The 12,932-nt window shown below is 36.2% G+C and overlaps 1 protein-coding gene across 2 annotated transcripts in view; it reads right to left on the bottom strand.

Annotated features, from left to right (window-relative positions):
* The window catches only part of gps1 (G protein pathway suppressor 1), a 57,094-nt gene that overhangs the window by 33,098 nt on the left and 11,064 nt on the right, over nucleotides 1-12,932 (bottom strand). For both annotated transcript variants that reach the window (XM_069930205.1, XM_069930206.1), the window contains 3 exons: nucleotides 11,470-11,651; nucleotides 9,469-9,633; nucleotides 5,979-6,114 (listed from right to left, as the gene is read on the bottom strand). In XM_069930205.1, coding sequence (XP_069786306.1) covers nucleotides 5,979-6,114; nucleotides 9,469-9,633; nucleotides 11,470-11,651 — 483 coding nt within the window. The remainder of the gene's footprint in view (nucleotides 1-5,978; nucleotides 6,115-9,468; nucleotides 9,634-11,469; nucleotides 11,652-12,932) is intronic.

The following is a 12,932-nucleotide window of genomic DNA, read 5'->3' as shown; positions in this document are numbered from 1 at the left end:
TTAGCTCAGAAGATAGATATAATGGAAAACTATGATAGAAGAAATAATATAAAGATAGTGGGCCTTAAGGAAGATGAAGAAGGCAAGAATATGAGAGAATTTATAAAATTTATAAAAGGATCCCCAGGGTCCTAGGAAGACCAGAATTACAGGAAGAAATAGAAATAGAAAGGGCACATAGAACACTAGCCCCTAAACCACAGCCACAACAAAAACCAAGATCCACTTTAGTAAAATTCCGAAGATATACAACAAGAGAAATATACTGGAGAAAGCAATGAAGAAAATAAGAGAAGACAAAAAGCCACTGGAATACAAAGGTCAAAAATTTTTTTTCTATCCAGACATAAGTTTGAACTCCTGAAGAAGAGGAAGGAGTTCAATACAGCAAAAACGATCTTATGGAAAAAAGGATATAAATTTATGTTAAAGTACCCAGCGGTACTTAAAATAGTTATTCCAGGGCAACAAAACAGACTATTCTCGGATCCAGAGGAAGCACGAAAATTTGCAGAACAACTACAAAACAAGCAGAGAGATGAAGACATGTAATGAGAGTAAAAATGACCACGAACTATATGTATGTGTGTATATGGATATATATATAGATGTGTATGTATTTATGTGTATACATGAGTGTATCTGTATTTAGAGGAAAATAAATAGAGTATAGATAAGAATTAATAAGGGAATGAAAGGGAATATAGGAAATAAGGAGGGAATTAAAAGAGTGACCTTTGTTATATACCGGCACCACCTACGGCTCCTAGAACGCTTCCACCAGCGTTGTCTCCGCTCCATCCTCAACATCCATTGGAGCGCTCACACCCCTAACGTCGAGGTACTCGAGATGGCAGAGGTCGACAGCATCGAGTCCACGCTGCTGAAGATCCAGCTGCGCTGGATGGGTCACGTCTCCAGAATGGAGGACCATCGCCTTCCCAAGATCGTATTATATGGCGAGCTCTCCACTGGCCACCGTGACAGAGGTGCACCAAAGAAAAGGTACAAGGACTGCCTAAAGAAATCTCTTGGTGCCTGCCACATTGACCACCGCCAGTGGGCTGATAACGCCTCAAACCGTGCATCTTGGCGCCTCACAGTTTGGCGGGCAGCAGCCTCCTTTGAAGAAGACCGCAGAGCCCACCTCACTGACAAAAGGCAAAGGAGGAAAAACCCAACACCCAACCCCAACCAACCAATTTTCCCTTGCAACCGCTGCAATCGTGTCTGCCTGTCCCGCATCGGACTGGTCAGCCACAAACGAGCCTGCAGCTGACGTGGACTTTTTACCCCCTCCATAAATCTTCGTCCGCGAAGCCAAGCCAAAGAAAGAAAAGAAGGATATATATATAGATGTGTATGTATTTATGTGTATACATGAGTGTATCTGTATTTAGAGGAAAATAAATAGAGTATAGATAAGAATTAATAAGGGAATGAAAGGGAATATAGGAAATAAGGAGGGAATTAAAAGAGTGACCTTTGTTATATATGAAAATTGAAATCTTTTCCGGGGGGGGGGGGGGGGGGCTGGGTGGGGAGGAGTTACGGTCACTGCAAAATCAGTTGACGCTTGCGAGTGAATTCGCAAATCCAAATGGAGAGGGGAGATGTGGTTGCCCGACAAGGGATAAAGGGCAACTCAGGAGGGGGAGGGGAGAATAGGGTTAAAGAAGTTTTAAATAGGAGAATAAGGAAAATGTTTGATGTTTTAGAAATGTTGTCTTATAAAATGTTCAAAACAAGAAAGCAGAAATGGATAAGAAGGAAAGGTGATGATGGAGAAACGGAAAGGGAAGATAAACAATGTATGAAATGGCTACATTGAACTATATGACTTTAAATATTAATGGAATACATAACCAAATCAAAAGGAAGAAACTGCTAAATTTACTGAAAAAAGAAAAAAATTGATATAGCATTTGTGCAAGAAACACATTTAACTGAATTGGAGCACAAGAAATTAAAGAGAGATTGGGTAGGACATGTAACAGCAGCATTGTATAATTCAAAAGCAAGAGGAGTGGCTATATTAATCAGTAAAAATACACCAATTAAAATAGAAGAGGAAATAATAGATCCAGCAGGGAGATATGTCATGATAAAATGTCAGATATATTCGGAGTTTTGGAATCTACTCAATGTATATTCACCTAACGAAGAAGATCAAAAGTTTATGCAAGATATTTTTTTGAAGATAGCAGATACGCAAGGGAACATATTAATAGGAGGGGATTTCAACCTTAATTTGGATTCAAATATGGATAAAACTGGGAAAAAAATTAACAGAAAGAACAAAGTAACCAAATTTATAATTAAATCGATGCAAGAAATGCAACTTTTGGATATATGGAGGAAACAACACCCAAAGGAAAAGGAATATTCATATTATTCAGGTAGACATAAAACATACTCAAGAATAGAGCTATTTCTGTTATCAGCTCATATGCAAGATAGAGTAAGAAAAACAGAATATAAAGCTAGAATATTATCGGACCATTCACCCTTGACATTGACAATAGAGTTAGAGGACATCCCTCCAAGAATGTATAGATGGAGATTAAACTCCATGCTACTTAAAAGGCAGGATTTTAGAGAATTAATTGAAAGACAAATTAAAATGTACTTTGAAATAAATACGGAATCAGTGAAAGATAAGTTTATACTATGGGATGCAATGAAAGCGTTCATTAGAGGGCAAATAATAAGTTATGTAACCAAGATGAAGAAGGACTACAATCAGGAAACAGAGCAGTTGGAAAGGGAAATAGTAAATATAGAAAAAGAATTAGCAATGAAGGAAGATACAACTAAAAGAGAATTAGCAGATAAAAAAATAAAATATGAAACACTACAAACATATAAGGTGGAGAAGAACATAATGAAGACAAAACAGAAATATTATGAATTGGGGAAAAAACGCACAAAATTCTAGCATGGCAGCTTAAGACAGAACAAGCTAAGAAAATGGTATTGGCATCAAGGAAAAAAGACAAACAAATCACATATAATCCAACGGAGATTAATGAAAACTTTAGAAAATTCTATGAACAATTATACCAAACTGAAAACGAAGGGAAAGAAGGCAAAATAGATGAATTTTTAACTAAAATTGAACTACCAAAATTACAAATAGAGGAACAAAATAAATTAACAGAACCATTTGAAATAGTAGAAATACAAGAGATAATAAAAAAAACTACCAAATAATAAAACACCAGGAGAGGATGGATTCCCAATAGAATTCTATAAAATATTTAAAGATTTATTAATTCCTCCCCTCCTGGAAGTAATCAACCAGATTGACAAAACACAAAGCTTACCAGATTCATGTAAAACAGCAATAATTACAGTAATACCAAAGCAAGGGAAAGATCCACTCGCACCAGCGTCATATAGACCAATATCATTACTTAACACAGATTATAAGATAATAGCTAAACTATTAGCAAACAGATTAGCAGATTATGTACCTAAAATGGTAAATCTAAACCAAACTGGATTTATTAAAAAAAGACGGACAACAGACAATATTTGTAAATTTATTAACTTAATTCATGCAGTAGAAGGGAGTAAAGCGCCAACAGTAGCAGTTGCTTTAGACGCAGAGAAGGCCTTTGACAGAGTAGAATGGAATTATTTATTCAAAGTATTGCAAAAATTCAGTTTACCAGAGAAGTATATTAATTGGATTAAAGCATTATATAAGGGGCCATTGGCAAAAGTGACAGTAAATGGATATATATCAAAGCAATTTAATTTAAGCAGATCGAAAAGGCAGGGATGCCCACTATCACCCTTATTGTTCGCGTTAGCTATAGAACCACTAGCAGAATTGATAAGAACAGAAAATAATATAAAAGGGATAAAAATAAAAGACAAGGAATATAAAATCAGTTTATTTGCGGATGATGTTATAGTATACTTAACAGAACCAGAACTATCAATAAAAGAATTATATAAGAAATTGAAGGAATATGGAGAAGTGTCGGGTTACAAGATTAACGTAAATAAAAGTGAAGCAATGCCAATGAATAATGAGGATTTCTCAAAATTTAAGAAGGAATCACCATTCAGATGGCAAATAGATACCTAGGTATACAAATAAATAAAAATCTCGGCCATCTATATAAACTCAATTATTATCCACTAATGAAAAAATAGGGCGATTTAGAGCATTGGAAAGATTTACCATTAACACTAATAGGAAGGATAAACTGTATTAAAATGAACATTTTCCCAAGGATACAATACCTATTTCAGGCATTGCCAATACACTTGACAGAGAAATTCTTCAAGGAGTTAAAGAAAATAAGGAAATTTTTATGGAAAGGGGGGAAACCGGGGATAGCACTAGATAAATTAACAGAATGGTATAAACAAGGAGGCTTACAACTGCCAAACTTTAAAAATTACTATAGAGCCGCACAATTAAGATACCTATCAGATTTTTATCAAACAAGGGAAAAGCCAGATTCAACTAGATTAGAACTAGATAAAATAGGGGAAAAGATACCTGAACACATATTATATAAATGGGATGAAAAATTGGTACAATGTAGGAGTTCTCCAGTATTACATCATCTGCTCAATATTTGGAAGAAGATTCATGTAGAAAGGAATAACAAATTACCAATTACCAAAACTAATAATGACGCAAAATCAGTTACTCCCTTTTACAATAGATAACCTTTCCTTTAGAGAATGGGAGAAAAAAGGGATCAAAAGAATAGAAAATTGTTTTTCAGGAAATAGATTATTATCCTTTGAACAAATTAAGGATAAATATAATATAACTCAAGATACAGTGTTGGCATATTACCAATTGAGATCCTACTTGAAGGACAAATTAGGAAGTAGTCTGAGGTTACCAGAGGGAAGTAACTTTGAATATGTGATTACAGATACAATGATAATCAAAAGATTTATAACAAATATGTATATTAAACTGCAAGAAAAGGAGAATGAGGAAACAAATGGTAGAACTAAACAAAAATGGGAACAAGATTTAAATATAAGGATAAAGAAGGAAACATGGGAGAAGTTATGCTCTGGAACTATGAGAAATGCAATAAATACGAGATTACGTATGATACAATATAACTGGATACACAGGCTATACATTACACCTCAAAAGTTAAATAAATGGGACCCAACAGTATTTGACAGATGTTTTCGTTGTAAAAAAGAAATGGGAACAACAATTCATGCAATCTGGACATGTGAGAAAGTAGAAAAATTTTGGGAAGATCTAAACCAGATATTAAATAAAATTACAGAAAACAATATACCAAAAAACCCTGAGATCTTCCTCCTAAGTAACATAAAAAACAAAGAATTTGGACTTGATTTGGATGGTGCACAAAAAAGATTTGTTAAGATAGCTCTAGCCGTAGCAAAAAAATGTATTATGTCAACCTGGAAATTGGAAGATAATTTGAGAATACAACAATGGTATATAGAAATGAATAAATGTATTCCATTAGAAAAAATAACATATAATTTAAGAAATAATATTGAAATATTTGAACAAATATGGGGGCCATACATGAAACACAATAGAGAAAACCTACCAGGGACATCTACCACCTAAATTAACGAAAGGAGAAGGAAATAAAAAGAATTGACTCAGTGGAATTTCTTGTTTATTTTTATTGAATGACAACATTGTTTGACTGGTTTAATGTATCTTAGATTTTGTACTTTAAATGAATGGGGGGCAAGGTAGGGAGGGTGGGATGGGAGGAGGGAGGGGGGGAGAAAATGACATTGTATATATTTGAAAAGGAAAATGTATGTATCTTGGTCAGTGTGGTTTATGGTGTGAAAAATAAAAAATTTAAAAAAAAAGAAAATAATTACTGGTAATTGGATACTTCAGTTATATTGAACTAATATTTAATATTCCACTATTATGGAATAGCAACTGCAATAAAAATCCAAAAATATTATGTAATGGACCTTGTTCCACATACCTTGATGACATTCAGACACATGTTGATGACGTGCTTTGCACTTGTGCAATAGTCTCTGGCCCGTGAATAACATTTCAGTGCATTACTAAGATCCCCGCAGTCTAGATAGTGATCACCGAGGTCATCATGTCCTCTCCTGAGGTAAAATTTAAAAGAAAAATCACTATCACCTCAAAATGCTCGTATTTAAAACTTCATTAGTTAAATGAAAATGCAGTCACTCAAAAGGCATTTGTTTACCTGCACCAGAACTAGTGGTTAATTATATTAATGTGTTTGGGAAATGGATGGAATCAAAAGAAAAATGGTCCAAACATTTTAATTCATGGAGCAATTAGTGTTATTTTGTATTTTACTTACAGTTTTAAGCTTCCAAAGTATAGAAAATTTGTGTTCACCAATACTACTTCAAGTTGTGAAGGATAAAACATGAACGCACATTATTGCCAAACCTAATTTCAGCATAAAAAATTGGTCTCAGTGTTCTGTGCAGCAATTATTCTGAAGTACTACTTTTAGTAAATCCCTAATGATGTCCCAAGACATTGATCTAATAAATGGCATCTTAGTTGATCCAAACTTTAGTTACACTTTACATATCCGCCACCAATTCTACCTCCTCTACATTGCACAACTGCCACAGAGTACAAAACGTTATCGCTGTGAGATTCCACATTCAGAGAAATTTGCATATCAAGATTCCTGGGAAATCACACTGCTTTATGTAAGACAGACAATAAAAATAATGAATACCCGCTTTACTATTTACTCACATTTTTGTTCCAGTGACTGCAATGGCACAAAGAGAATTCTGATTGTTAAGTAAGATAAACGCTCAGTTAATCTGCTAGCTAGGGTCTGGAGAACTCATGGCTCTTCATGGATTATTATCACAGATCACGGGAAAAAAAAGTTCAGGTATTTTAGCCTTCTCTCAATTCTGCTTGAAAGTACTGTATCAGTAGTACCAATTAGATGAAACTTACAGTACGGAAAAATAGTAATACTGATAGGCTGCACAATAGATCTAGTTGCTTGGCCTTGCTCAGACATGTACAGTCTTTCATCAACTTGATTTTCAAATGGAGTCACGTGATGGAGTAGTGGCCGGTCAGGAAATTCCAGCCCTCTCCGGAAAAGTTTTTAAAAAATCACACAAAACACAAAGGCACAAACATAAAAATTAAAACAAAGTGAAAGTAAAGGTGGGAAGAAAATGGCAGCGAAGAAAGAAAAGTCGAAAGCAACGGGAAGAAGAGAAGAAGAAAGAACGTCGGAAGAAGAAGGTGAAGGCCTTACCTGTCCGAGGAGGCCCGCCGCGGAGAGAGAAGCCCGCTCCCTCAGGTCAGTGGAAGTCCCGAGCTCGGGACTACAAAAATGGCTCGCGGAGCCAAGTAAAAGTGCGCAATGCGCATTAAAAAAAAACACTGACGGGAGGGGGGACCAGCTGAGGAGTCGATCTCCACAGCTGAGAGTGACAGCTGCAACACAACAACAGGAAGAGAACATAGAAAACAACGAGAACAAGAAAGAAGAGAGTAAAAAGAAAACAAGGAAACAACAGATGACCAACCCAGAGGAAGAAGAAGAAGAACATAGAGAAATGGAAGAAGGGAAAGGCAAGACAATGGATATATTTTTTTTAAAGAATATATGGAATCAGTAAAAGAATGGCAATTACAAGAATTTAGTGAAATAAAAAGAATTAAAAGTGCAGAAGAAAAAATGAATAGAATAGAGATGGTCATGTCAGATATAGGAAAAAGAGTGGACAAGTTGGAAGAACGAGAAACAGCCGTAGAAATGGAAGTAGAGGACTTAAAAAAGAAATTAGAAGAATCTAATAAAAAAGTTAAAGAGACACAAGAGCTGTTAGCTCAGAAGATAGATATAATTGAAAATTATAATAGAAGAAATAATATAAAGATAGTGGGCCTTAAGGAAGATGAAGAAGGCAAGAATTGAGAGAATTTATAAAAGATTGGATCCCCAGGGTCCTAGGAAGACCAGAATTACAGAAAGAAATGGAAATAGAAAGGGCACATAGAACAGTAGCCCCTAAACCACAGCCACAACAAAAACCAAGATCCATTTTAGTAAAATTCCTAAGATATACAACGAGAGAAAATATATTGGAGAAAGCAATGAAGAAAATAAGAGAAGACAAAAAGCCACTGGAATACAAAGGTCAAAAATTTTTTTTCTATCCAGACATAAGTTTTGAACTCCTGAAGAAGAGAAAGGAGTTTAATACAGCAAAAGCGATCCTATGGAAAAAAGGATATAAATTTATGCTAAAGTACCCAGCGGTACTTAAAATAGTTATTCCAGGGCAGCAAAACAGACTATTCTCGGATCCGGAGGAAGCACGAAAATTTGCAGAACAACTACAAAACAGGCAGAGAGATGAAGACATGTAACGAGAGTAAAAATGACCACGAACTATATGTATGTGTGTATATGGGTATATATATATATATATATATATATATATATGTGTGTGTGTGTATGTATATATGTGTGTACATGAGTGTATCCGTATATAAAGGAAAATATATAAGAATTAATAAGGGAAAGAAAGGGAAGAGAGGAAGTAAGGAGGGAATTAAGAGAGTGACCTTTGTTATATATGAAAATTGGAATCTTTTCTGGGGGGGGCTGGGTGGGGAGGAGTTACGGTCACTGCGAAATCAGTTGACGTTTGCGAGTGAATTCGCAAATCCAAATGGAGAGGGGAGATGTGGTTGCCCGACAAGGGATAAAGGGCAACTCAGGAAGGGGAGGGGATAGTGGGGTTAAAGAAATTTTAGATAGGAGAATAAGGGAAATGTTTGATGTTTTAGAAATGTTGTCTTATAAAGTGTTCAAAACAAGAAAGCAGAAATGGATAAGAAGGAAAGGTGATGATGAGGAAACGGAAAGGAAATATAAACAAAGTATGAAATGGCTACGTTGAACTATATGACTTTAAATATTAACGGAATACATAACCAAATCAAAAGGAAGAAACTGCTAAATTTACTGAAAAAAGAAAAAATTGATATAGCATTTGTGCAAGAAACACATTTAACTGAATTGAAGCACAAGAAATTAAAGAGAGATTGGGTAGGACATGTAACAGCAGCGTCATACAATTCAAAAGCTAGAGGAGTAGCTATATTAATCAGTAAAAATGTACCAATTAAAATAGAAGAGGAAATAATAGATCCAGCAGGGAGATATGTCATGATAAAATGTCAGATATATTCGGAGTTTTGGAATTTACTCAATGTATATTCACCTAACGAAGAAGATCAAAAATTTATGCAAGATATTTTTTTGAAGATAGCAGACACGCAAGGGAACATACTAATAGGAGGGGATTTCAATCTTAATTTGGATTCAAACATGGATAAAACTGGGAAAAAAATTAACAGAAAGAACAAAGTAACTTGATTTTCAAATTGGGGTATGGAAGACAAATTCCATCATCTTTTTGTCAGTTTGTTACCTGATGCTTTCTTTGATAGAATTTCCCTTGTAATTCTTTAAATCTGTGTCTAATTTCTCCAGTTTCAGCAAAGCTTTCTTCCGTGTAGACTCTGCCCAAGCTGTGTCCAGTGTAGGGGGCTCCAGACCTGATTCTGGCACTGTATCTGGTACACCTGGAGATTCCCTGGAGAACAAAAACGCAAAGTTTTAAGTCAATTTAAAATTTTTTAACTCTTAGGTGTCAGAGCTGTAGCACTTACATTACAGGACAGGCAAAATACTGTACTTCGAACATTGTTCAGCAAGAAAATTTAAAGGTATAGAGAATTATAATGTTCAACTACACCAGCTTCTTTGTAATCAACGATCATTCTGGAAAATTCAAACAGAGCATCTCTAACTCCTGTTGTCTCTCCCATTCTTCTGACAGTATTTATTCTTATCCTGCATTATCCATTTCAAGTGGCTACATCGTGAAAATTCAATATTATAATTTCTCACACTCAAGAGAGAAGGAGATTAGAAAAGCATTTTTCAAAATTTTACACTCTTGCCAAGGAAGGTTATACATATTTAATAGCTAGGGATTTTAAACCATTTAGGTTAAAGAATGTTAGGAAGAAACAACCAGGGAGCAGATTAGGAAAAAGACATTAGAAGAGAAATGTATTTACATGTGTGGATTTCAATGTGCAAGGGAGTGGATGTAGACAATTTTCTGGGTTCCAAGAGCACTTTCCTGGGCTTCAAATGTGCTACTATCATGCAGGAATAACCACCAAGCCATTTATGGTTCGTGGGGGAGTGGGCAAACGGAAGACTTTGTCAGGACTTAAGTTGATTTCACGAGTGTGGATGTCAAATCTGACTTGATATTATTGTTCAGTCAAGATATTCTGCAAGTACTTTGGGTTGGGTCTGGTCAGAAAGAAAATACAAGTACAGTAAAATCCCCAATATCTGGAATTCAAGCAACCAGCAAAATAAATAGGTAAAAAAATGAAAGTTTAAAATAGCTCCTCCCCCCACCCCCGCCCCGGTCAGTTCAATCTTGCAGTTCAGCCCCATTTTCATATTGACAGTTTGGAATTATTTTTTTTTTACTAAGCATTAAAATAGGTAGGAACTACAGCCAGTCATTGGGCTTAACTTGTACAAATGGTAGAATTTTGCACTACTGTGATGAGTATTTAGAGGTGCTTTGGGATGATTGTACACAAGGTTGCACACAAACATTTTAAAAACACAGAATATTTGCAAAAGGCAACAAAGTGGCAACATACAGCAGCAGCTTGCCTGGAAGAGCATGTGATATTTGCAGGCAGAAGCAGAACAGCTTTGCTCTCAGAGAAGGAGGGAATGAGAGAGAGGAGAGACACTTTGGTCAAATGAGAAGACTGGCTGTCTGAAAGGAACTCTGTGGTGACCTGAACGAAAGAGGATCATATGGAGAACCCTGAAGAGGGCAAGTTTCGTCAGCAAGACTGATTAAAAAGGAATCAGGTGCGGATGTCCTGGAACAAAAGGAATCTCTCTCTGAAAACCAACAAGAACCCTCCTGAGTGGTAACCATTTGCCTGTTAAGCACTGAAGCCTGGTGAACTTTATTAATGCTAACTTTTGTGCACAGTACAAGAATTACCTTCAACCAGTGACATTGGACTGTGAACCAAAGAACTTTTCTACACTTATATACACATTACACACACTTGTGCATAGAATTAGAGGGGGGTTAAGTAGGTTAAGTAAGTTGATAGTAATAAGTTAAAGTTTGATTCTATTTTCATGTGCAAAGATAATTAAAAGCAACTTTTGTTTAAGTAACCCTTTGTCGTGGTGCATATCTATTGCTGCTGGGTTTTGGGGTCCTCTGGACTCTGTAACACGACTGACATAGTCTACTAATATCTATTGAGAAAACAAGTCTTCAGGGAAAGTGGCATTAACTGAATTGCATTTTGAAAGAGTTGGTGAACTCATAAGTGCTATGTATTTCAACATCATTCATTAATAACCATACCTCGTGGCTTCTGTCAATTTGCGATGGATTTCCTCATACATATCTACATTAAATGTTCTCTGAACGAAGGACAGTGCCATCTTCAGGGCTTCAATGCGTAGCTGCAGACAGTGCTCTGCAATAAAGAGAAGCCTCTCAATTCGCATCAGACCACTGTAACTGGCTGCATATTGCTCCAAATCCTGCAAAACATTCAAAACAGATATCTACTATATTTACCTGAAATACAAAGAATATAAGAATAGAACCAACTGAAATACATTTTTGGTGTCATGTAACCATCATTTTACGAGGGGCCATGCAAATCCTAACCTCTGACCCTCAATTCACCCAACACTTTAATCCCATCCTCACCTTGTACCTGAACCTACCTCCAAATCCCATAGTCTATCCATACATTCTGGCCTTCCCTTCTCAGACCCTGAACAGTCCTTCCTTAGCAAATGTCTCACCTTTGTACCTCTAAGCCCACACCTCAGTGAATTCCATGCTCGAAATTACACTGAACACATCTCTGTCATGCCTACTTCTATGACAAGGCATCCCAACCACCACTAATGATCCTTCAACACCCCCACCCTGTCTCCATCAGTCGTCCTCCACCTGGGCACAACACTCTAACAAGCTTCCTGCTCTTGCTCTCTTCATCTCCAACTGCAGCGGGACATTAACTATCTAGACTTCTCCACCCTACTCAACTACTCAGCCTACCACTCCCCAAATGCACTGCTCTCCACTTCACTAACCCTAACCTCACCATCAAACCTGCAGATAAAGAACGCATGGTTCTTGTCTAGTATACTGTCCCATTCAATCTCTCCTCATATGACAGACCTGGTATCCCATAAACCACTTCAGCACAATCTCTGCTGCTCTCCCTCTGTTGCACACATATGTTTTTTTTTTAAAGAAAGGAAAACAAAATTGCCAATGTGTCATCCAACCAACAGCCTTGTAGAAATATTAATTATGAATTATTCTCTTGCAATAAAGGGCAATATACCACTTATTGTATCTTCCCAATTGCCCGCTGCAACTCCATGTTATTTTTCAGTGATGTGAACAAGAACATCAACACATCGTAATCTCTCATCACTTAAAAACATATCAACCTTTGGTTTGTTCTACTGAAGTAAATAACCTCACATTTTTCTCCTTTGCCATTTTACTGTCCATTCACTTAACTTGTCAGTGTCCCATTGAAGTCTCTTTCATCCTCGTTTACTATTCTAATTTCCTCTTGTGTTATTGGCAAATTTGGAACTATTACAATTCAGTCAAGTAGTTGACAAATATTATGAATAGTTGGGGCCCTAGCAACAATCCCTGCAGTAATCCAAAGCCTGGTAACTTGAACAGGTCCGGTCTATTCCTAATCCATGTTTTCTACATCTTAACCAGCATCCCCATGAGTATATGATTCCCAATTCAATGTGCTCTAAGCTCATTCACCAACACACTAT

This window comes from Narcine bancroftii, chromosome 3 (genome assembly GCF_036971445.1).
Source record: "Narcine bancroftii isolate sNarBan1 chromosome 3, sNarBan1.hap1, whole genome shotgun sequence".
Classification (NCBI taxonomy): Eukaryota; Metazoa; Chordata; class Chondrichthyes; order Torpediniformes; family Narcinidae; genus Narcine; species Narcine bancroftii.
Note: the sequence above shows the minus strand (reverse complement) of the source record. Positions and strands in the feature narration are given on the sequence as shown.